This window comes from Carcharodon carcharias, chromosome 5 (genome assembly GCF_017639515.1).
Source record: "Carcharodon carcharias isolate sCarCar2 chromosome 5, sCarCar2.pri, whole genome shotgun sequence".
Taxonomy (NCBI): Eukaryota; Metazoa; Chordata; class Chondrichthyes; order Lamniformes; family Lamnidae; genus Carcharodon; species Carcharodon carcharias.
In genome coordinates, this window is record NC_054471.1 from 140,374,201 (window position 1) to 140,400,590 (window position 26,390).

Here is a 26,390-nt window from a genome sequence, read left to right on the forward strand (position 1 = left end):
TGGCACTTGTGTGGCGCGAATGTTACTTGCCACTCGTCAGCCAAAGCCTGGAAATTGTCCATGTTTTGCTGCATTTGGACACGGACTGCTTCAGTGTCAGAGTCATAAATGGTGCTGAACATTGTGCAATCATCAGTGAACATCTCCATTTCTGACCTTATGATGGGAAGGAGGTCATTGATGAAGCAGCTGAAGATGCAGTGATGTCCTAGAACTGAGATGATTGACCTGCAACAACCAAGACCATCTTCCTTTGTGCTAGGTATGACTCCAACCAGTGGAGAGATCACCCCCATCCGATTCCCACTGACTCCAGTTTTGCTAAGGGATGCCACACTCGGTCAAATGCGACCTTGATGTCAAGGGCAGTCACTCTCACCTCACCTAGAGTTCAGCTCTTCTGCCCATGTTTGAACCAAGGCTGTAATGAGGTAGGAAGCTGAGTGACCCTGGCAGAACCCAAACTCAGTGAGCAGGCTATTGCTAAGCAAGTGCTGCTTGATAGCACTGTTGATGACCCCTTCCATTATTTTACTGATGATCAAGAGTGGACTAACGGGATAGTAACTGGCCAGATTGGATTTGTCCTGCTTTGTGTACACAGGATATACCTGGGCAATTTTCCACATTGCCCGGTAGATGCCAGAGTTGTAGTTGTACTGGAACATCTTGGCTAGGAGACAAAGCAAGTTCTAGAGCGCAAGTCTTCAATAGTATTGCCGGAATATTGTCAGTACCTGTGGCCTTTGCAGTATCCTGTGCCTACAGCTCTTGATATCATTTGGAGTAAATTGAATTGGCTGAAGACTGGCATCTGTGATGCTGGGGACCTCCGGAGGAGGCAGAGATGGATCATACACTTGGCACTTCTGAGTGAAGATTGTTGCAAATGCTTCAGCCTCATCTTTTGCACTGATGTGCTGGGCTCCTCCATCGTTGAGGATGGGGATATTAGTGGAGCCTCCTCCTCCAGCGAGTTGTCTAATTGCCCACCACCATTCATGACTGGATGTGGCAGGAAATCCAAAATGGAAAATTCCAGCCTTTGTTTCTGTTAGTCTCTCCTCCTGCCTCTTGTCCCTTCTGCACACATTGTATATGGCTTCTGTTTCTTCAGTGATGTACAGTACTCAATATCCTACCAGTTAATAGTTCCACAGGCCTCAGTAAGATGGGAAGCAACACATACTGGGTTGGATTTGGGTCAGAATAATTGTGACAGTATATGAGTTGATGGCAGAGAAGGTTATGTTAGAAATTGAGTCAGGAGGGACTGGATTATACAGTAGGAAGGAAACAGGACAAAGTTGCTAGGGGTTGAGATAAACTGGAAGATGGTGGTGCAATAGGCATGGACTATGACCAGTCATGAGGAGTGGGAATGAAAGTTGAGATGTATAATTTGGAGTCTGGAGGATATCTGGGCTCTAACAGCACTCATATGAATGAGTGATCGAGGCATGAAAGTGATTGTGCTGTGGCTATGAAGTCTGAGAGCACAGTGGAGCAGAAGTATAAAAAGAGCTCAATTAAAAAATATATTTATTCTTGGGATGTGGGATGTACAGCATTTACTGTACATTTTAGCAAAAAAATTATGAAGATGAAGGCACATTAGTACATCAGCATGGTTTTTCTGCAGGTTTAAGCAAGTAGTTTAGTTAAGCCAAGTAATTTTGTTTTAATTTAAAACATTTTCTAGATGTTGATTTAACTTTAACACTACTTGACATAAATAATAGATTTTATTTCACAGCCCAGTTTCACCAACCACCATTTTTATGAACATGTACACCATCTCAGTTGTATGTGTACAGATGTGTATAGAAGCTTTACCTGTTTGATATGTTCCGCGATAAGACAGCCAACAATCTTCTTCTCATTAGACACAAACATGTAGGTTTTGCTGCGTCCTGGGTAGCTTAATGTGGCTTGCTGAAACCCCAGCTCATTATCGACCAACTCTCGCACTTCTTCTACCTTATTTAAAAAAAAGCATGCACATCTCCATCTTTGTTCTCTTAAATAAGAAGGAAGCAAACTTGATCTTACCATAGACACAATCAGCCAAGTGATCAATCATTAGATTTGGTTTGATCAGATTAAGCTTCTCTGTCCTACACTCTCTAAAACCACCAACTGTTCCATGACCATCTTGCAGATCAGTAACTCTTAGATCTTTGAATACATAACTACCTCCTCAAACTTATTTTTCTCCTGTCCCCTCTTATACCAAATGTGAGGAGTGCATTTATTTGTTTTTAAAAAGGAAACAATTCATGGAGCTACTTTGTTTCCCTTCTTCCAGGTCTCTTTCCTCACCCTTGGGTTGGTGGTATAGGCAGCAATCCACAAAGCTTGCTTTGAAGCGTCAGCTGAGATTATCAATCTATCCAAAAATCTAAGTTAACCTTTAACACATGGAAATAGGGGGTAGAATATGGAGTCCGGCGAGTGGCCAAGCGTAAAATGATGCGTGATGACGTCTGGCGAGCGTCCCAACATCATCGCATAGTCCCGTGATATTTCGTTCGGTGGGCGTGCACTGGAGTTGGCAGAATGCCCACCGACAATTAAAAGGCCTATTAAGGCCATTACAAAGGTAATTAAATTCAAACTTAAGCTGCCCGTCCAACCTTATGGTTGGCAGGCAAGTGAAAACGCTAAGCGGCCATTGCGCTTTTTAGGAAACCTCATCCATGGGCGGGATGAAGTTTCCTTAAGCAAATAAAAATTAAATTAACATTTCACACTTGCATTAAAAACATGTCCCTACTCATGTGAGAGTCTCATGAGGGGACATGTTTTATGACATTTTTATTTTCTTCATTTTTTTTAAAACAGCGCTTCATCTCCGAGGCAACCCGTCCTTCAGAGAGATTGAAGTGCTGTTTCGCATGCATGAGCAAAGTTCGCAAGAGGCCCACTCGCCTATTCCCCCCGCCCACACAGGCATTGCTGAGCTCTGCCGCTAGTGTTTCACACCAGGTGGGACTTAATTGGCCTGCCCGCTTAAAATTGCAGTGTGGTGTCGATCGTGGGTGGCAGCTGGCCCCACTGAGCACCCCTGCCAAGGACAAACTTCTGCCCAGGAAGTCAGTACTTATAAAACTGAATTATCAGCAAATTTGAACTAAATTATTTTGAACTAAAAAAAGAATAGATTGCATCAATTGATTTTATTCCAAGTGACATCAAGCCATTCTGTTGAAACCTGTGCTTAAGATTTATATTTAATCAATCACCAATATACTATAGGCTTTAGGAGCAAGTCCATCAATATGCTATTTTTTTTTACCTTTTTGAGAGCATATTTAGGGTCATCTGGCAGAATCAATATAATCTTTCCATCCAGATATTCTGCCACCACCCGCTCTTTCTTCCATCTCTGTCGTGTTGAATAGAAATATTTTTTATAAAACTGCAGTTTCAAGACTTAACAATTCAAAAGAATGTATGTTATAGTTAAGTGACATGGTGTGGTCCTCTCTTCATTCTGCTGACATTTTCTTCACACTTTCCTGCAGATAGGAAGGCATGTTTGTTTATCCTACCATAGTCTGTACCAGCCCTCTTAACATGTCACCCAATGGCACTACTTCATGGCTGGTCAGTTGACATTTGACTTTAGGGATAGTACAGCTAAATCTGATTCCATTCTAACCTATAGTTAACCACATCACCTTTGTTAAGGCTGTCACTGAATCCAAAGGTGGGGTTTTAGGCTCCCCGCCAGCACGTAGAATCCAGCAGGTGGCCTTCTCGGGGGTGGGGGCATGGGGAGGGAGGAGAGGACCATTGTAACTGTAAAATCCAGCCCTGAACTTCAGAACCTCACCAACAACAGAGCCAGGACCAATTAAGAACACACTAATTATTAACGCTAAAAATCAGAGTAATCCTGTCTTAAAAAGGCAGTTTAAGCCAGTCACCAGAGCAAGTTTTGTTGAGAACCATGCATAAAAACACTTCGTGACCAGAAATTAATGGTGTTGAGCACAAGACAAAATCAATTAATAAGAGGTTATCATAATCTAATATTAAATATCACACTATGGAGGCCGGGTGCTAACAATAATGGGAGAAAAAACTTTGAGTCAAGTTACACCCTAGTATTCCTCCACCATTTCCACCAACTCCAGCATGATGCCACCACCAAACACATCTTCCTTTCACCCCCCTGGTGGCATTCTCTCCGTGACACTCTGGTCCACTCCTCCATCACCCCATACTCCTCAAACCCTCCCACGGCACCTGCTCTTGCAACCGCAGAAGATGCAACACCTGCCCCTTCATTTCCTCTCTCCTCACTGTCCAAGGGCCCCAAACATTCCTTTCAAGTGCAAGCAGCATTTCACTTGCACTTCCCTCAACTTAGTCTACTGCTTTCGTTGCTCCCAATGCGGTTTCCTCTACATTGGAGGGACGAAACGCAGACTGGGTGACCACTTTGCAGAACACCTTCAGTCTGTCCGCAAGCATAACCCAGACCTCCCTGTCGCTTGCCATTTCAACACTCCACCCTGCACTCATAGCCACATGTCTGTCATTGGCTTGCTGCATTGTTCCAGTGAAGCTCAACGCAAACTGGAGGAATAGCACCTCATCTTCCACCTAGGCACTTTACAGCCTTCCAGACTGAATATTGAGTTCAACAATTTTAGATCATGAACTCTCCCCTCCATCCCCACCCTCTTTCCATTTCTTCCCCCTCCTTTTTGTTTTTTCCAATAATTTATATAGATTTTTCTTTTCCCACCTATTTCCATTATTTTTAAATGTATTTCCACCCATTGTTTATCTCTACCTTTTAGCCTTTTTAGTATTCCTTTACCCCACCCCACCCACACTAAAGCTATCTGTAACAAAATCAGAATTACCTGGAAAAACTCAGCAGGTCTGGCAGCATCGGCGGAGAAGAAAAGAGTTGACGTTTCGAGTCCTCATGACCCTTCGACAGAACTTGCGTTCGAGTCCAAGAAAGAGTTGAAATATAAGCTGGTTTAAGGTGTGTGTGTGGGGGGCGGAGAGATAGAGAGACAAAGAGGTGGAGGGTGTACCTTGTTTGTCCTGCTGTCTACCCTTAATTAGCACATTCCTTTAGATAATATCACCACCTTCAACACCTCTTTGTCCTTTTGTCTGTGACATCTTTTGGTTAACTCCACCTATTACAGGCTTCTTGTCCCAACAATCCTCCCCCTTAAACCAGCTTATATTTCACCCCTTTCCTATTTTTACTTAGTTCTGTTGAAGGGTCATGAGGACTCAAAACATCAACTGTGCTCTTCTCCGCCGATGCTGCCAGACCTACTGAGTTTTTCCAGGTATTTCTGTTTCTGTTTTGGATTTCCAGCATCCGCAGTTCTTTGCTTTTACACCCTAGTATTGATAGTCAATCATAGTAAACATGGTGGGGAGGCGTGGGTGAATCATGATTTCATGGGCTTTTATTTTAAACTAGGGGGTGACAGGTAGGGAGTGGGAGTGAAGCAACAAAAGCTTGCAAACCTTTAAAATCAAGAAGGATGATAAAACTGGTGCATGAAAACAGCATTACTTCCTAGTTCCCCAAGTCACACAGCATCCTGACTTAGGCTTACATCAACATTCCTTCATGGCCACTGGAACTTTCTACCTAACATTCTGGGAGCACTTTCACCATACACCTGGTGTGGTGATGCTGGATGAGGAACCAGCATTATCTTCTCAGGGGCAACTAGGTATAAATTATAAACATATTGCCAGTGACACACACATAACAAGCATTAATAAAAAGATGGACAAGAAAGGCCTTCATTAATCTAAAAACATTGATATCCCTGAATGTTCTAAAATCTGTTAAGTAAGAGACAAACAACAGTGCTCAGTAGCAAGATTATGTAAAAACAAGGTAAAACTAAGCTCAAGTGATCAAATTTTTTTTTTTAAGTAGTTTTACCTTTCAGCTGAAACTAAGCCCACTGAATATATCCAAACATTGTTATTCCCTGATCCAAAACTAATCTGTGCAACAAAACCCATTTTATAAAATCTACAGCTGCCAAATCTCTGAGTTGTTGTCACCAAACCAGCCACATTGGAAAATCTCCCCATGGTAATATCACTCCCTGTAAAAATGAGAAAGGAGGACTTTACCTCCAAGTTGATTTCCACATCGGGATGGCCACGGAAATCTTGTGAATTCCTATATGTCAATGTTATACCCTTTACCTTGTTCTGTCTCTATCCAGCTATACAGGATGGCTACACTTTCCACCACAAGCCTGGGACCACTGTCTTTGGCGTTCGCTTGCAGCCCCAAGCCTATATTTCCTAATGGAGATCTATGGTGGAATCATATCAGCTGCATAAAGTCTGAAGTGAGAGGACCGAGTGAAATTTGCGGCATGCATCAATTTCATGCACACCTTTTCCCAAATGGGTACCCACCTGCTACGCCCTCAGTTTTTTGGTCCCCTTGCTGCGTGTTTTTCATATTCCAACTATATTCTCATTCTGCTGAATTTGTGGTACACCTCTACAATCGGCAAGATTAAAACAGCTTACAGACTGAATGCAAGATTTCTCCTACACCTCACTCACCTCCATACCAATGATCTCTAGAGGCTTTTACTCATTTATTCTGAAATTGGGGCATACATTCTATAAGCAGACCACCCCTAGGGTGGAAGAGAGGGAACAGCTGAAGAAGAAAGGGTGCTGTTAAGAGAAAGAGGGAGTGGGAAAAGACAGACAAAAATAGGAAGAGTTTCTTTCTTTATGTAGGAAATATGGCAGCCAATTGAGGCATAGCAAGCTCCCACAAGCAGAAATGTGACAATGTCCAAATTTTTTCGTGATTTGATTAACGGATAAACTTTGACCACCAGGGACAACTCTCCTCTCCTTCAGAATAGTGTCATGGGATTTTTGCATTCACCTGACAGAGCAGACAGGGCCTTGGTTCAACATCTCATTTGAAAGCTGGCACCTCAGACAATATAAGTCTACCCCAGTATTTAAGGAGAAAGGCACAGGGGTCCTGAACATGGAGGGAAATACAGTAGCAGCACAGAATCATGGGTGACTGGAAGGAAGGGGGGGCAATAGGAAGGAAACTTATACGGATCTCACTTTTCCCCACAAAAGCAAGCAATCATAGCAACGTTTGTTTGCTTCATCATGCCATACCACTCACCAGCTTTATCTATGTCTCAATATTTATCTCTCAATCAACATCACAAGCACAGATTGTCTGGTCATCACAATGCTGTTTGTGGGAGACTGCTGCATGTAAATTGGCTGCTGTGTTACCTACCTTACAACAGTGACTATACTTCAAAAGTACATGATTGGCTGTAGAGTTCTTTGCGACAGCCAGTAGTCATGAAAAGTGAAAAATGTAAATTTTTCTTCTCTTTAACACCAGAAGCTGTAATAATGCTACCCAACCAATGGAGCACAGGGTTACTGCTGGTGTAACTGTATAATTAGAGTATGACAAATTTACAGTCATAGTTTCAATTATAAATGTGTACAAAGGAATTTATAGGATTAAGGACAAAATGCATGACTTTAAAATGGGGATTTGATAAAGCCTGAAAGTCTTTGTCCAATTATCCTAACCAATACTCACTCCTGATTCCTGGGCTCCACTTCATGGAGATCAACTAGTAGAATGTTACATTTTGGATATATTTTTGAAAAATTCAAAACCTGATTTTGAACAAAGTTGCATACAAAGATGCATTAAATTTAATAAAACCTTTCGTACCACGTAACGGAGCCCTTCTAGGAACCTTTGGTGATACTGAACATGTTGTGCTTCATCCTCAGGGCTGGCCGCTGTATAAATCATTCCACAGGACTTGCAGATGACAGCTCCAAAATGCTTTTGACCTGCATCCTGCAAAATAGCAATGACAAGAAATCAATAAATCTACCAAGGATAGCACTACAGGTGGCCATCAGCATTATTAGAGCTTCAAAAATTAATTAAAATACTTAAAATTCTCCTAGCTTTAATATTATTTTCTTTCCCTGATTAATTTCCTAAAATTGCTGAAATAACTTCGAGATTCTTAAAATATTGTATGTGTACTTATACACCAACTTTCATGTCTTCAGGATATCGCAAAGCACTTTTCATAAGTATTTCACTGACGGTGGTGTAATCATTGTTTGTCGGCAGGCAGAACGGCAGTCAATCCATACACACCATGGTCACACAAACAGCATTGAGATGCAAGACCAGTTTATCTGTTTTAATGATATTGGTTAACGGATAAATATTGGCCAAAACTTTGGAATAACTCTTATGCTCTTCTTCAAACAGTGTCATGGGACCTTTTACACCGCAAAAGGACAGACAGGGTTTGTTTAAAATCTCATCTGAATGAAATTGCAGCAATTTACTCAAGATCTTATGCTGGAGCAGTGTTTGCGTTTGCAATTCAGGACTAAGATGAGGAGAAATTTCTTCACTCATAGGGCTGTGAATCTTTTGGAATTCTCCACCCATATACTCAGATGTTGAGTATATTCATGGCAGAGATGGTTGGATTTTTGGGTAGTAAATTAAAGGACGTGGGGATAGTGTGGAAAGGTGGAATTGAGGTAGAAGATCAGCCATGATCTAGCCAAATGGCTGACTCAAGCTCCTATTTCTTTAGTATGGATTGTCAAACATTCCTTCTGTCTGCATTCAAGTGTTAGTGTAGAAGTGTTAATGTCGATTATGGGCTCAAATTCTAAATGGGGCATGGGCCCAAAAAAACTCAGAAGTGCCATGGATGATACTTGAGACATGCTTGAAAACAACAGGCCAGAGCACATTCTATGCTAACGTGGAAAGTTTTCTTCATTGAGTTCACTATGAAAAACCAAGGGCAGAATTCTTACCTCGATGGGTGGGCAGGCCCTACAGGTTCAGCGGCAGGCGGGCAGCCGAACCCCACTGCCATTTTGAGTGAGCGGGCCAATTAAGGCCCGCCCAGCGGCCTGCCCGATCAGAAGCACTATGTGCTACCAGTGTGTGTGTGTGTGTGTGTGTGTGTGTGTGTGTGTGTGCGTGCGCGCGCGTGGGGGTGGGTGTGGGGAGAGAGAATCCCCAGCTGTCTAAAGTGCGCACTGCTCTCTGCGGCAAAGTGCTGTCTCAGGGAGATTCGAGAGAGGTAAGTAAACTCTAAGAATAGATAAATATTAAAATTATTAACATGCCCCCCTCATGTGACAATGTCACACGAGATGGGACATGTTAATAATAAACACAAAATTTATTACATTTTTAAAAAAAGGACATGAAACTTCATCCCGCCAGTGGATGAAGTTTCATTAATAATCTGCAACCCGCTGGGGCTGCTGGCCTGCCCGCCAGCCTTAAGGTTGGCCGGGCAGGGTGTTTAATAAGGTTAATTAGCCTGTCAACGGCCTTAATTGGCCATTGACAGGTCAGCGGGTGGACAGCTGATTTTGCTGTCTGCCCGCCTTCGTGAATATTTAAAGGGACCGGGATGACATCGGGGGTTTCTCCCGACGTCATCCCATGTCATTTTCCCCTCGGCGAGCGGGTCGCGCCCCCAAATCACCAAGGGGAAATATTGGCCCAAGGCTTTATTGTGAAACTGCTTATTTGAATGGTTCCACTTTTCTGAAAATAGAAACTGGCCAATAAACAGAGGCATAATAAAATGTAAATGAAAATGAAGAGAGTAAAATTGCTCTCAATACTGCTCAGGTTGTATGCAAAAAGTCTCACGCTTTTTTAAAATTCTATCACGGGATGTGGGCATCACTGGCAAGACCAGCATTTGTTGCCCATCGACAATTCCCCTTCGACTGAGCGGCTTGCCATTTCAGAAGGCAGTTAAGAGTCAACCATATTACTGTGGATTACATATGTAGGACAGACCAGGTAAGGATAGCAGATTTCCTTCTGAGAGGACATTTGTGTCATAGAGATCTACAGCACAGAAAAAGGCCCTTCAGCCCATCGAGTCTGCGCCAGTCAAACAAGTACCTAATTATTCTAATCCCATTTTCCAGCATTAGGCCCGTAGCCTTGTATACCATGGCACCGCAAGTGCACATCCAAATACTTCTTCAACGTTATGAGGGTTTCTGCCTCTACCACCCTTTCAGGCAGAGAATTCCAGATTCCCACCACCCTATGGGTGAAAAAATTCTTCCTCACATCCCGCCTAAACCTCCTGCCCCTTACCTTAAATCTATGCCCCCTGGTTATTGATCCCTCCACCAAGGGAGAAAAGTTCCTTCCTGTCTACGCTATCTATGCCCCTCAATTTTATACACCTCAATCATGTCCCCCCTCAATCTCCTCTGCTCTAATAAAAATAACCCCAGTCTATTCAATCTCTCCTCATAACTAAAACTCATCAGCCCAGGCAACATCCTGGTAAATCTCCTCTGCATTCTCTCTAGTGCAATCACATCCTTCCTATAATGCGGATTCCATCTCTGCTGTATTATCCTCAACATCCAGGGTTCCCTGGATTTGTTGGTCCCACCCTTTGCCTTTACTGGAATACGTTGGCCTTGTATTCTCCCTATTTCCTTCTTGGATGAGTCCCACTGCTTTGATGCAGATTTACCTAAAAGTAGCTGCCCCCAGTCCACTCTGGCCAAATCATATCTGATCTTATTAAAATTGGCCTTCCTCCAATTTAGAACTCTGATTTCTGGCCCATCCTTGTTTTTTTCATAACAACCTTGAATCTAACGGAGTTATGATCACTATCTGCAAAATGCTCCCCCACTGATACCTCTACCACTTGCCTAGCTTCAATCCCTAAAATTAAGTCCAGGACCACCTCCTCTCTTGTACGTATCGGCTTAAAAAGCTCTCCTGGATGCATTTTAAGAATTCCACTCCCTCTAAACCTATCACACTATGACTAACCCAGTTAATGTTGGGGAAGTTGAAATCCCCCACTATTACCAACCTATTATTTTTACACTTCTCTGAAATTTGCCTACATATCTGCTCTTCTAGTTCTCTCTGTTTGGGGACCTGGTGAACTAGATATGTTTTTACGTCAATTGATGATAGTTTCATGGTAGTAATTTCAGATTTTATTCATTAAACTTAAAAACAGTCAACTGTTCCAGTGGGATTTGAACCCATATCCCCAAAGCATTAGCCTGGGCCTCCGGATTTATAATCTAGTCAAATTACCACTAGGCCATCATGGTGATTGTGCAACCAAACAAAAGTATCTGGATTCACTTGCCTTTGGGATGCCTTCACATGTCTAAAGTGGAATATAAGATACAGGAGGAGTAGGCCATTTGGCCCTTCGAGCCTGCTCCACTATTCAATAAGATCTTGATCTGGCTCTGGTCTCAGCTCCACTTTCCTATCGGCACCCCATAACTCTTGACTCCATTGTCTAATAAAAATCTAAATTTATTCAAGGCTGAATTAGGTAAAGACCCACCTGCCACTACCTTCTGGGGAAAGAGAACTCCACACTCTAAATAACAAAAAAATTCTCCACATGTCTGTCTTAAAAGGGAGACCTTTTATTCTTAAACTATGTCCCTGATTTCTCGCTTCCCCCACAAGAGGGGACATCCTCCCTGTATCCACCCTATCCAGCCCCCTCAAGATCTTACATGTTTCAATAAGATCACCTCTCATTCTTCTAAACTCCAATGGGTATTGACCTAATGTGTTCAAACTTTCCTCATAAGATAAGCCATTCATCCCAGGAGTCAAATGAACCTTCTCTGAACTTCTAAAGCAATTATATCTCTTTTTCAAAAAAGGAGACCAAAACTGTACACAGTATTCCAGATATGGTCTCACCAGCTGCCCTGTACAGCTGCAATAAAAAACTTCCCCACTTTTATATTCCATTCCTCTTGCAATAAATGCCAACATTCCATTTGCTTTCTTAATCACTTGCTGTACCTGCAATGCTAAATTTATGTGCTTCATGTACCAGGATACCTAGATCCCTCTGTACCACCGAGTTCTGCAATCTCTCATCATTTAAATGGCTTTCAGCCTTTTTATTCTTCCTACCAAAATGGACAAGTTCTCATTTACCCATGTTATACTCCATCTGTCAAATTTTTGCCCACTCACTTAACCTGTCTACATCCCTTTGCAAATTCTCTACACCCTCTTGACAACTTACTTTCCTATCTATCTTGGTGACATCGGCAAATTTAGCTACCAGACATTCAGTCCCTTCATCCAAATTATTGATATCCATTGTAAATAGTTGAGGACCCGCCACTGATCTCTGTGGCACTCCACTAGTTACAGCTTGCAAATCTGAAAAAGACCCATTTATCCCTACTCTCTGCTTCCTATTCAATAACCAATCCTTTATCCATGCTAATATGTTACCCACCCTGCAGTATTTGCTCTTATCTTGTGTAGTAACTTTTGATGTGGCACCTTATCAAATGCTTTTTGGAAATCCAAGTACACCACATCTACAGGTTCCCTTTTATACAACTTGAATGTTACTTCGTCAAAAGAACTTTTAATAGATTAGTTAAACATCATTTCCCTTTCGCAAAGCCATGTTGGCTCTGACTGATCACATTGTGATTTTCTAAGTATCCTGCTATAACATCCTAAATGATGGAATCTAGAACTTTCCCAATTTGCTAAGTTCATCCCTCCCTATCATCTGATTTTCAATTATCTTTGGGAAGTTTCCCAAGTCTTCTACAGTGAAGACAGACAAAATACTCATTCAATGCCTCCACCATACCTTTGTTTTCCATCGTCAATTCTCCAGGCTCACTCCCTAGAGGCCCAACACTAGCTTTAGTTTTTCTTTTTCTGTTCAAATACTTGTAGAAACTCTTACTATCGGTTTTTATATTACTAGCTAGCTTTCTGCCTCTTATTTTTTAAGTCATTCTTTGCTAGTTCTTAAGTTCTCTGACCTATCACTAATCTTTGCAGATTTGTACAGTGTTTCTTTCAATTTAATTATATCCTTGACTTCCTTATTTACCATGGATGATGCATCCTTCTCAACGAGCCTTTCTTTCTCACTGGGGTAAATCTTTGCCGAGTCAGTAAATGTTTCCTTAAAAGTTTACCACTGCAACTCTACTGTCCTACCTTTTAACCTAATTTCCCAGTTCACCTTAGTCAGCTGTGCCTTCATAACCTCATAGTTACCCCTTTATTTAGGTTTAAAACACTAGTCATGGGCCCACACTTCTCAGTTTCAAAATGAACATGAAATTCTACCATGTTGTGATTGCTGTCACTTAGAGGCTTTCTTTACCATGAGGTCATAGGATTAATCCCATCTCATTGAACATTGCCAGGTCCAGGAAAAGTCTGCTCTCTGGCTGGCTCTAGAACGTACTGCTCTAAGAAATTGTCCCAAAAACATTATGAACTGAGTGCAACCTCCATCCACATCTCTGAAATTTCCTCATTGCTTTTCTTCTATGTAAGCTGACCATCTAAAACATCTCCTGGTTCTCACGAAAGATCACTGACCTGAAACTGATCTTCCATTCTCCAGATGCTGCCCAGCTTGTATTTATTTCATTTTTTTCCTGGTTTTGCAAATTGCTTTTGGATGATGCATCCCATATATTATGAAATAAAAGCATGTTGAATTTATCAGCTTGAAAGGCACGTTTCTTACATTGATTTCAACTGACCTAGGAACATAGCTGCCAGATAATCAGAAATCAGGGCCCCTGCTTCACAAATTGAAGACAGGTCAGTGATTAACACTAAATAGCTTCCAATCCGATAAAAGTTAAAGAATGCGTCAGAGCCAAACCTAGAGATCTACCTGTGAAATCAGCAAGAATGGATTTCTGTGAATATATTTTTGCAGAATGAGATTCTTTAATCCTTATACAGATTTTATTCCTGTAAATTTCACACAATGCAGCTCTGTTTTCAGTTACAGTGTGAATCGAAGTCAGATGAGAAAACTATTTAAGGTTAACCACCAATCTCAATCTGACATTGAAAGGGACTGCAGAGGAGGGAAGACCACCCACAAAGCCTCCTATCCAACTGCTAGAAAACAAGTGCACGCTGCTTCAACTGGGGTTGCAAGCAAACCAACATGCTTTCCTGAATACCTGCCTAACTCGTTTAGTAGATTTTTTTTACAAAAAGATCTAGAAAGCTGTTAAGCTTGTTTGGCTTGGGGGAGAGAGAGAGAGAGAGAGAGAGAGAGAGGAGAAGAGCATTGTCAAATTTTTATTTAGTGGTTATCTTTTTAAAATTCAAATCATTTAAACATAGGGAGCCCAAAAACCAAGTCAGAATTGTTTTTTTTTTAAATTCCTTCATTGGGTATGGCTATTGCTGTCTAGGCCAGCATTTATTGCTCATCCCTAATTGCCCTTGAGAAGGTGGTGGTGTGTTGCCATCTATCCTGACATTTTTTCATCCTGATGTGCCGCAGTTTAAAAAAAAATAGCCTCCTCAAAAGACAGTCTAACACAATTTCCACTATACACTGACTTTGGTGATTGAGTCTAATGTAAACTGAACCATTCTCTTTTTGAATACGAGTGCCTGATTTTCAAAATCCACTCTTTTCTGGATATGTAAATGGAGCTGCTCTATTTAGAAGAGCAGCTGGCATTTGGAAAGTCTCAAGAATGATAGCTCAGGAGACCAGCTGACCCATCATGTGAGCCAAAAAACTGGCAGACATGAGAGGAGAGAGTTTGGCATTAACAAAGGCAGGAGGTGCCTTCCTGCAGAGATCCACTTCCTGACACAGGGCCCCTCTCTGCCTCCAAACTTGCCTTCGAGTGGGGGATGCATTAAATTCCACCTGAAGTTGCAAACATATAAAACTTAGATTATTTGCTTAATGTGTAATAAATTTAATTTATATTTTAAACTTTATATGAGACTTTGTGAAATGTTATCGTTTGGGAGTGTGGATAAGGAATTCTTCAGATCATGGGGTAATGCTGTAGTTTAAAGCAATTACCAAACAAGGTTGGCTATTCATTTATCCAAGTGTGTCACCATAAACATACCTAGATCTTAAGGCAAGGATAGACACTGAAAAACATGGGTGGCTGTGATTTACTCAAAGAGATGGATTCAAATTATTTAAAATATGGAGATCTCCAAAAAGATAATGGTCCTAAAGATTAAATCAATACCCAACTACTATTTGCCTACTTAGCATCATGCCTCCCACCTTCACCCCCCCCCGCCCCCCAATAAAAAGAATTCAGATAAAGGATGAAAATATTTTCACGAACTAAAATGGATTAAAAGCATGCCCTGGCTCATTATTCTGTTTTGCTCAACTGGTACCCTCAGGCCTGGAAACAGGCAACCCACCTTCAGCTAAGGTGCAGAGACAATGATGGAAAATATATTGAACCAGCTTCTTACATCTCAACCATCATGTACATATTTGTCTGAATCAATTTAGCTATAGCCAAACAGGTTTGACTTCACAATACCTCAAAGAGTAGTTGGAACATTGGTTGAAAGATCAGGCAAGGATCAGGCCAGTTTATCGGAATTACAAAATGGAACAGGCCATTTGGTCCTTTGTACCTGTGCCACAACTTACTATTTAGCAGGTGCTATCTATTCTAAACTTGTTCTTTGCTTTTCTATAATCTCAGATTCCTTCCTTTACGAACACATCACTTTTTCTTAGATGGTTTATGAATCTGTTACGATTACTGCTTCGGTTTCTACTTAAAACAAAAGATAAAAACTAACTTAATCCTGAGTTTATGCCCACTTAGCATCCATTCACCAGTGAAAATAGTCTTCCATTTTTTTCTATCCTCTGAATACCTTTCATAATTTTGAAAGATTTCTCTTAACCTCGAGTTCCAGCGAAAACAATACAGTAACTTTAAAGACAACGGCCCAGATCTTCCAGTTACTGGTAATTGGGGAATGGATGTACGCTCCCATCCCCTAACAAGATGCGCTACAGGGCCCCTCCGAAGTCTTAAAAGAAATGACTCCTGGGAATTGTCCAGGAAGTTTGAACTTCCGATGGACAATTCCCCTGCTCCTTGGGAGTTGAGAAAGTCTCCATTTCTGAGTTAGAGTTGTAGGTTTGAGACAGTTCTAACTTTCTAACCTGCATAGTAAGCCAGGAAAAATCCTAGTCTAACTCCTGGGTAACTATACAACTGAAACAACCACCACTAACCCCAACGCAACTCCCCCGTCGAACTCCCAATCCTCTTCATACCATACAAATCCCCACCCCAACCCCTGACTCGACCTGACACTCTCCCCCACCATCCAACTAACCTCCAAAGCCCTGATCTGACTCAACCTCACCATCCGACTCCCTCAATCACTACCCTCCTCCCCCAAAGCCTTCGACTTTCCCCACAAACCAAGCTGACACCTCACCCCTGACTACCCATCCTGACCACCCTACTCAGCCAGCACCCTACCATCTTACCTTACCCACGCTACCTACTTTGATACTTACCTTCTCTCCATAGCTTTTCAAAGCAGCTTTGGGATATTTAAACTCCCTACTTACCAGAATACAGCAGATAATGCCATAAAAAGGGAACATGGCTCCTGCGTGGATTTCCTTGGCTGATGTCTCTGAGGTTTCCAGCAGAGTGCGTTTGAAAGGATCCTCTAACAGAAGATTGCCCAGAAAATTAGAGGAAGTTAAATGGGTATTCTTTTGTCTGATCAGGGTTGGAACCAGGGGTTTGGAAAATTTGGACCATGATTTAACTACCAGCTCCTTCAAAACTATTCTGCTCTAAATCACTTAACTTGTATGTGACATAGGTGAGTACACTACAATGTTTTTAGCTGGCTAAAATCTATTTTAACTATACCAAGTAATCCAAGCACAGGTACATAATACTATAGCAGGTTTTCTGCAAACTGGATTAAAATCTGAGCAGAAGAATTTTCACTGTCTTTGATAATCCCATAACCAAATCTCAAATTATGTTTATTTTTACTCATTATTTTAAAATAAAAATTTGCAGGCATCTTCACTCTTTACACTATGCTAATTCAAGCTTACTATAATAAGCTGGTCGCTGAATGCTTTGTCAAAATCTTTTCTTTTGTTCTTCTGTAGAGATAGAGGTGCAGGGCAGGGCATCCCAGGGGCAGCAGCAAAAGGGTTATTGGAAGTAGTCTCGTCTTTCAACAGCTCATGTCTACACAAGTAAAAACAAAATTACAATGAGACACAACTTACAGAAATAGTTCTTACTTTCATGTTGCAATTATAATATTAGCATGTAATCAATAGGGGAAAGTAGGAATGACTCTTCTTAATAAATAGTTATGTGACCTCCCTCCTCCCCACTGCACTGTCCAGTTGTACCTCAGTTTCTTTTAAAAGCCAAAATATGATTCTTTTTGTTGTCTTCACTTCCCTTCACCCCCAAGCTGCCACTACCTTACTCCTCTTGTTATCCTTCCAGCCATTAGTAAATTTATTTTGTTCATTAATCCTATGCTGTGGTTCTCCAATTCCCCATTTCCGCACCCCACCCCCCCACTTCCATCACCAAGGTGGCTCCCAGCCACCCAGCTTTCCCTCCTTAACTACAAGCTCACCACCACCAACTTACCCCTATTCTCACTTCTCAGCTAAGATCAAGTGTAGCACCTGTTTGGTCCAAGTTGCAAGTTTTTTTAGTTTCTTTTTATTCTTAGGTAGATCACATTGTGGGTTTTGGCGTAACGCCCTAACAACAATTGGGCTCTCCTCTGATTGATGGATCATCATGCTTGCTCAAGCCTAACACAAATTTAGTAAATACTTAATGTTTGGCTTAATGTTAAGTTGCATGGCAGAGGCTACTGTCAGGTCAACAGTTAAGACAATGGAAGGAAGCACGTGGATGGACCGCACTTTCTTCATAAAGATACTCTTAGTTGGCTGCTGTGGATTTCCAGCCACAGACTACTTCTGTCTGCAAGATTTCCCCAGTAACAGATATTTCAATGTTACTTTCAAAAACACCGCATATGTCATGAAAATATAATAATTCTCAATATTGTGATTTATTGTAAAAATAGGTTAACAGTGAGGTTGGATAGTTTGTGTGCGCACATGTGCGTGTGTGGGATTTAACTGAATTGGAGACAGCTGATCTGGAGGCTTTGATTCATCAAAAGAAGCTAGGTTTGAAATGCTAAATACGTAAACATGGCTGAAGTCTTAGAGTGTAACGTGAGGAGAATTTACATTTTTAGATAAATCAAGGCAGTTTGAATTGCAAAGAGATGGTAGGATGTTTACAGCTAGCCAGAGAAGTTAGGCCAAGCAGTGTGTTTACCTTCCCCCAAAGGTTACTTACAATATTAGCACCATGAAAACGTATATTATGAGAAAAGTAAAGTTCCAAAGACATATGGGAACAATGGAATTAACATTAAAAGGGAGAAACATGTATAAAGGAGAATAAGGCTGTGTTAGGGAAGGCATTGTGAGAGAAGCCTCCAGTATTTATGCATTAATCTACAGAAACTGAATCTGGGAAAAGCCATTTTGAATTCTAATGTCCAGGGTACTGTGTTGGCTTGCCCGGATCTGTTTAAAATCTTTTTCTTACTGTTGCCTTAATGGAAGTGTAACTGGGAGCCAGATTAATTAGGGGTTTTAGGAGTTGTTATTATAGTAGTAATTTGTAGACCTATATATGTGCTTGAAATCTTTTCTTTTGTTAATAAATATTTAATTTAGTTTTCTAAAAATCTCTGAAGTCTTGGTGGACTTATTGCTTCTGAATTCAGGGCATGCATCTCGAAATACAAATTGCAAAACCATTGTGATAGTGTGATCAAGTTTCCCTTGTGGATTTGATCCACCTGGTATAAATCATCTGTCGCATCATGACACAGGATGCCTGAAACTTCTGCAAGCTTTCAAGGACAGCAGAAATGAGGCACTGCTGTTGATCCCAGCTGCAAAGCCACTATTTACTTTGGCATTGTAACAACATCATATTGTGACAATCCATCTGTATAACCCACATATATCTCTTGTGGATGTGCTCAGACTCCTCACCAGTACAATGAGGTGGTAAGGAACAGCATGGAGGTCAATGACCTGTTTGGACCATTAAGCAGCAGATCAAAGTAACCTTGTAAGTGGAGGGAAACATCCTCCTTCCAGCTTTGCTACTGGAGAATTTGAGGCTAATTGTTCTATGTGGGGCAGCCGACAGCTCATCACAACTGAGGAACATGGTGGCCAACTGTAAAGCAATCATCTGCAAGCAGGAAAGTCACAATACAAAGGTCTACAAGCAGAGTAGATGTTGCAACCTGTGTGGTGAGGTAGGCCACCCTTAGAAGGCCTGGCCAAAAGAATGTCATCTATTCACAGGCAGGTCCTAATATATGGACCACAAAAAGTTAGCATGTAGGTGCAGCAGGTGATTAAGAAGGCAAATAGAATGTTGGCATTTATTGCAAGTGGAATGGAATATAAAAGTAGGGAGTTTTGCTGCACCTGTACAGGTCCTTGGTGAGACCACATCTGGAGCATTGTTAGTTACTGGTTCCTTGTTTGAAAAAGGATACAATTGCAATAGAAACAATTCAGAGAAGGTTAATTCCACTCATTCCTGGAATGTAGGGCTTACCTTATGAAGAAAGGTTCAACAGGTTGGGCCAATACCCATTGGAGTTTAGAAAAATGAGTGGTGATCTTATTGAAACGTACAAGATACTGAGGGGCCGGGACATGGTGGAAACTTAGGATGCTTCCTCTTGTGCGGGAGACCAGAACTAGGGGACACAGTTCAAGAATAAGAGGTCTCCCTTTTAAAGACGGAGATGAGGAAAATCTTTTTCTCTCAGAGGGTGGTTGGTCTGTAGAATTCTCTTCCCCAGAAAGCAGTGGAGGCTGGGTCAATGAATTTATTCAGGGCTGAGTTAGATAGATTTTTGATAGACAAGGGAATTAAGGTTAAGGGGAGTTGACAGGAGAGCAGATCAGCCTTGATCTTACCAAACAGTGGAGCAAGTTCAAAGGGTCAAATAGCCTGCTCCTAAGTCCTATGCTCCCAGCAAGGATCAAGGATGTGCGTGACAAAGGAACAGTAACAATCATCTCCGAGGAGATAAACAACCCTCATCCCACCAAGACCCCCAGTGATAGAAACAGGAGAAAGGAGGGACAAAGAAAAAGGCAAAGGATACCTCAGCAAGCTGCCAAATGCCAACACCATGCTCTGTGCCTCTTCTCCAGCAGACAGAATCCATGGAAAAGGAACCAGCATAGGGACAATTGAGGAGATGGCTGTTAAGAGGAAAACCATAAAGACAACCCAAAAAAGTGAACAAACCACCATCCAAACTAATGGTAAGAAGTGGCTCATGTCTCAAACTGACAGCAGGTACTCCTCATCAGGTGAGGAAGGCAAGAAAGCAGCAATTAACAAAAATGTGGCAAAAAGTAAAGGTAAAGTAGAAGACCACCTCACTGCAAAACACGAACCAGCAAAGAGCCCAGTGCACACCAACCCAAGGAAACTGGGAGCAACAATGTCCAAGATGTGGGGAAAGATAGCACCAACTAGAGACAGCTTAAATTTCCTGGGTTACATGCCCCTTCTACCAAATCTAGTGTCACCCCAACAGAACAACTCACCAGGAGACCAGGACTGGTATCTCAGCATGATGGTACAACCGTTTGAATACAGTTTACTATGCAGGAACATGCCTAAGGGTTAAGACCAGCACTGATAGCCAATTGGTCTGGTGAATTCTACACATACTAAATTAGTCTAAAGATTACCTCTATTCCATGTTAAGGCCACTACTCAATGTGTTACAATCTTGGAATATCTCGACAAAGTCAACTTGCTGTTTCTGCAAGTGTGAACGACCACACTTCAGCACCTACAGGCAATGGTCATAACGGTACTTCCACAGGTCATCAATCTGGTCAGGAAGAAAAGATTGCAATTCCTTCAGCCTGTGTAGTCTGCTACAGAGAGCCAACTGCACCATCATCTAAGTTAAGATGCTGGTGGACAGTAGCCTCCACATAGCAGGTGCTCTGAAGAACCAGCAGCTAGCCAATTTCCAGCAGCTCCCATTACTGCTGTCAATGCCCAAACTGGTTATTCTAGGTAGTAACTTCAAATACAGTGTTGATACAACTGGATGATCTGACAGGGCCAACAATAAACTGGACATTATATCTAGAATTTTGATACAAGTGGTAAAAGACACCAAGCTGAACAATGCCTTCAGCTGACAGAGCACCAGGAAGGACGTCTTGTTTTTGTCCCAAGCACTCATGATCAGATCCACTAGCATCAAGTTGGTGTTTGACTTTGATCACTGCCGCCTACTGGCAGACTATCACCTACAGTAAGAGCAGAAAGTTGACAGGAGGATATAAAAGTTGGAAGCAAAACTGTTAAGCCCCAGAAAACAAATCAAGGAAACCAAAATTGATTACAAAGTTTGGAGAACCATGAAACCCCTCTTTGGATCCCCCATGCACTGGTGGAAAGTGAACGAGACAAAGGTCAAGAGGCTCTTTATCCTCAAAGGTGTTCAGAACATGAGCAGGTGAGTCAAAGGGAAATGTCCCAATTCCAGAAAAGCATGCAGAATCTGTTCCTGCTGCAGTCAATGGAAGTTCATGTCAGGGAGGACCTCCAAGAAATGAAGAACCAGCAGGCCTAACTTTTGCCAGAGGCCTCCAAGATCATCCGGTCCACATCCGCTCCATAAAGCGGGGCAAGATGTGCTCACATTTCAACTTCCAAAAGTTAGAAAGCAAGCTCTGAGATTAGCAGTCTAAAGGTAGATGGCTTGGTTACATCATCACAGCCTGACATACAAGGATCGGGGGGCCCTTGTACGGCATGAAGCCCACAAAGTCCTTCCTGTTCTCTATCAGAGATTTTAGAAGGCAGCAAGTGGGAAAGTTTAGACAAACTGCTAATTCTGGACAAGCTGACAGAGCAGTCAGGTCCTTTGAGATGAGTAAAACTCCCTGAGCGATGTTTACAAGGTGACTCAGTAGGACTGGATTGATCCAGGCCTGCTGGAAAGGTATCAACATCCTCATCTACAAACAGAAAAGAGAAAAGGGAGTAAATGAGAAATTGGTGGCCCATTTCACAGCTTACTGTGCACTAAAAAATTATGACCCGATTGCCAATGACCTTGGACAAGTTGCTCTGGAGTTGGTAGTTAACTATGATCAGGCCTACGTTGTACCTGGTAAGATGGTCTCTGATAGCCTTGCACTACTCAGAGATACAATCACTCATGTAGAGGACAGGAAGTTCAACATCTACTTCATAAGCTTGGACCAGGAAGGCAACCTTTAACAAAATATCTCACACCCATATGATGGATGAGCTTTCAAAAAAAGGGTTTGGGATAGGAATCTGAAATTGGATCCAACTACTCTACACAAACATCAGTAGAGAAGTTTCAAGCCACCAGTGGGAATCGGGAAGCTTCCCAATCAAATTGAAGCCAGGCTGTCTTCCTTCCTGTCTTGTTCGTGTGCTGTTCTGAAATGTTTGCTGAATCCATCAGGAAGGATATGGGCATGAGAGGGGGGTGATGATCCCAGGCAGCGGAGGTGCTCAAATCGAAGCCTCCCTGTCTACGGATGGTGTCACTGTCTGCTTCTCAGATCTGGTGCAGGTCCTGGTTCAGTCTAACGTAGCTGCAACTAATCTGAACAAGTCTTGGGAGCCAAAGTAAATTGTGATTAAGAAAGAGTGAGGCCATGTTCTTTGGGAACTGGGTCAACTTATCATTTGTTCTGTTCACTGTCAGGTCAGGTTACCTGAAGGTGCTGGGAATGTGGTTTGGAGGAGCTGGGACATCTGCCAAAACTGGGATAAGTGTACAGTAGTGTTGCCAACTCTGGCTGGACATACTCTGGGAGTCGTCAGAAGTGATGTCACAGAACGCCATCAAGTGTGGAGTGAGCAGGTGATATCAGAAAAAAGGCCAATAACACAGTGAGAGCGAATGAACCTGTATCTACTAAATTCCACCGAGTATGAACAATTCCTTCCCCTGCGAGTTGCTCTCGGGGGACGGAAACCACAGTGCACCACTGTCCACCCGGTCATCACCAATGCATTCCAACACTAAATAACACATTATAACACTAATTAATCACTATACAAACATCTAGCCAGTCTCAGCCAAGCCTAACCTTGGCTCAATCAGCACCCTCTCCTCCAGCTCTGTAGCCCAAGCGGGCATCGCCTCAACTGACTGGAGCTCTGATCACACAATCTGTAGGCCATTTGGAAATCTCCTTCAAGTGGCCTCTGCCAACCCAGCGTCGGGCTTTTCTACAGGTGGGGGAAAGGTTCCTGAAGTAGGGAAGGTCAGGTGGTACCCAAACCTGGAATGCGACTGGTCGGCGGCTGGTACTATCTACCATTGCTTGGAGCTAATGTGCTCCTGGAATGCCTTGTTTAGTCGCCAGGAGATTGAGACCAATTCTAGGGGACTTCTGGCCATTCCAGGAGGGTTTAAAACCTTAATGTATAGCCAAGGTGAAAGAGAAACAGGTCATATGGTGTGGGAGTGACACTCCCTCTCCATTGCAGTTAAGAACCTGGTCAACAAGTACCAGGTGTACTTGTTGTTGTACAGGTCTGACCCATATCCTGCTCCTGCTCTTCCATTTCATCTCAAGATCAAAATGGACCATGTCTGCAGGGTTACAATGTGCAGATCTTTAGATATGGTGAGTGGTATGGGAGGGCAAAACATACCCAACATCATCCTCATACTGAAGGCCGCCTTCGTGTATGGTTGCATCAAACTGTGCGTAAACCCTCTTGGTACACAAACACCAAGTATCATTACATGAAGAAGTTCTATTCATCCTTGATGTTGTGAAGGATGTATCTGGCCATGTTGCCATGGAACACTCATTCAGTTGCACTTTCCCACAACAACCATCCCTCATGGAAAATTTTGTGCAGAAAAATACCTGTGACCACAAATTCATCAAGCAGTGATCCACATGCAAGGTCCTCCAGTTCTTGCAGGAAAAGATGACATTAGGTCCTGCTGGGTGGCTCCCTGACTATCAATCTTTGGCAGAATGCCTCATCGCCAAAGCTTTCAAACAAGAGGTAGCTTGGCTGGTGGTGAGAATGACTTTCTCCATCAAATTCTTCATGCACACCTGGAGAGTCTGCACCACTGCTCACTATCGTCAGGGCAGCTGTGGTAGGATAGCAAGTGCTGCTGCCCTCCTTCTGAAATGTGCCTTTGCAAAGAGGCTGTAGAAAGAGATGTAATAGTTTTTGTCAAGGTACATCCTAAGCAGCTCCATAACACAGGAGTCTGCTCTACAGGCTGTTCCAAGGGATGCACAATAAGGCAAACATCAACAGCTGCTGGAGGATCATGAACTTGATGAAAGATGCTCTTTGGTCCGCCAGAAATTTGCTAATCTTACATTGCAAAGAGCTATCCAGGTTAAAGACTAGCACATTTCAAAGTCCAGGACTACATGTGGAGGGACTGAACACCAGGAAAAATCATTGGAGGAAGACCTTCCTGCCGTAGTATACACCAAGGAGCTAGAAGTTCCATAAAACCCCCTCTGTCTGTATGCACCAGGGAACAATTGGCATGAAATATATATTGTAAACATGACCTGGAGCTGTAATTGTAGTGAGGCACTTCAGTGCCACCTTGAAAGAAATTGAACTGTATTGCACTTTACATTACAGATTGACAGTATATAATGTGCTTCTATGAAATTTTATGAATGAAGCATTATTTTTGTGAAAAAACCTCCCTATTCCCCAGCACAACATTTATAACAAAAGTCACTGTCATTATAACCTCAACCCCTTCAACTTTATTTCTCTGAAGTCCTGGAACATGTCGTTGCCTCACGGGTTACACTTCTACCATTTCTTGTTCCAAGGTCCTCTAAACACCGACTACTATTTTCATTTAAAAATTTTAAGCTAATGGATTCTTACGCTTGCAGCTTTTAACTACACTAACAAGGGTAAGAATAACTAACTTTTTACTTCCGAAACACTACCCATGACAAAATTAATTTGAGTAAAGAATGTAAGAGACAATCACGCATGAATTATAGAATGACATTCAAGAATGTAGAAAAACAGTAAATTAGCAGCTTTTTTTAAAGAAAAGTAGATACAATTTATCAACAACACTAATCCTGTGGCTGGATTTCAATTCATAATTTTAAGACATGGTGTCATGAAACTAACATGTTTTTCATTTTATTATTGTGGTTTATTATAAGGTAGGTTTATGGGTGCGTGTGGATGGTTGTCTGAGCAGCTGACTTAATTAAATTAGAGTCAGGTAGAGTGTAAGCTTGAAATTATCAAAAGTTAGGGGTAAAAGGCATTTGAAATGCTAATGAGTAAAGATGGATGAGGTCTTAGCAAGTAAGGTATGAAGGAAATTTGCATTTTTAGATAAGTGAATTAATTGTCTTCTGCACCCAGACAACCTGCAGTTTAAGGAATGAAAAATTCCATGCAAATTGAACAAAGACAATTTTATTTTTGATATTGTGCTAGTAGTCGCTGATCAGTGCATTGCACCAAGACAATGTTTACTGCAAGACATGGGACTTCCAGGTACTTCGAAATTTATGATAGTTAATGTTTGCTTTATATGCCTTATTAATCTGCATCACTACTGTTAGTGATCAGTGTATCTGTATCCCCAGATGCCTTTACTCCTCTATAACAAATAGAGGCTCATTACCTCATGCTTATTTATATTGATTAAATCTAGAAGGAACATCGCCTAAAATTGCACAATAGGATATTAGCTTTTGGTCACTAATGTATTTGTTTCCAGTTCCTGCCTCTGCAACTTTAGCAGAGACAGTAACCTACTGAAAAAAATATTTTCAATAAAATAGTAGAGACAGGAATTTAAGAGGACTGTGTTATTTATATGCTGGTATATCACATCATAAACATTATGCATATGATGAAAATTTAATGCCATGCACACATTATCACAAGTTTGTACCTTTTACTGGCAGTACACGGAGTACTAAAGATGGGATAGATAGCACCAGCTGATGAGCCTAAAAAAAGACAAACATGCTCATTATATTTATAAAATGGTGCTTAATAAATGAAAAATAGCACCATCATAAAACCCAACACTTTTGTAAATATAGAAATGACAATTAAAATATTTGTTTGAATATTTACAACACATTCGCCTGGATCTTTCAACTAGAAGCAAAGCAAGGGTACTCACCACTCAGCTCAAACAAAACGGCAATGAGAGATCTCACGATCTCTTAATAGGATTGTAACACTCCTTTATGTACATTTTCAGCATGGAGCTGCCGTGATATCATCAGGTTGATCAGTCAGTCAATCACGTTAATGAATTCTCACAGATAGCTAACCAGGAATGGAATGTA

General features: G+C 41.7%; 1 protein-coding gene across 1 annotated transcript in view; it reads right to left on the reverse strand.

Moving 5' to 3' along the window:
• Positions 1 to 26,390, reverse strand: part of esco2 (establishment of sister chromatid cohesion N-acetyltransferase 2) — a 45,388-nt gene that overhangs the window by 5,676 nt on the left and 13,322 nt on the right. The window contains exons 6-10 of the mRNA XM_041187892.1: positions 25,985 to 26,042; positions 17,004 to 17,142; positions 7,757 to 7,888; positions 3,299 to 3,388; positions 1,837 to 1,980 (exon numbers count right to left, since the gene is read on the reverse strand). Coding sequence (XP_041043826.1) covers positions 1,837 to 1,980; positions 3,299 to 3,388; positions 7,757 to 7,888; positions 17,004 to 17,142; positions 25,985 to 26,042 — 563 coding nt within the window. The remainder of the gene's footprint in view (positions 1 to 1,836; positions 1,981 to 3,298; positions 3,389 to 7,756; positions 7,889 to 17,003; positions 17,143 to 25,984; positions 26,043 to 26,390) is intronic.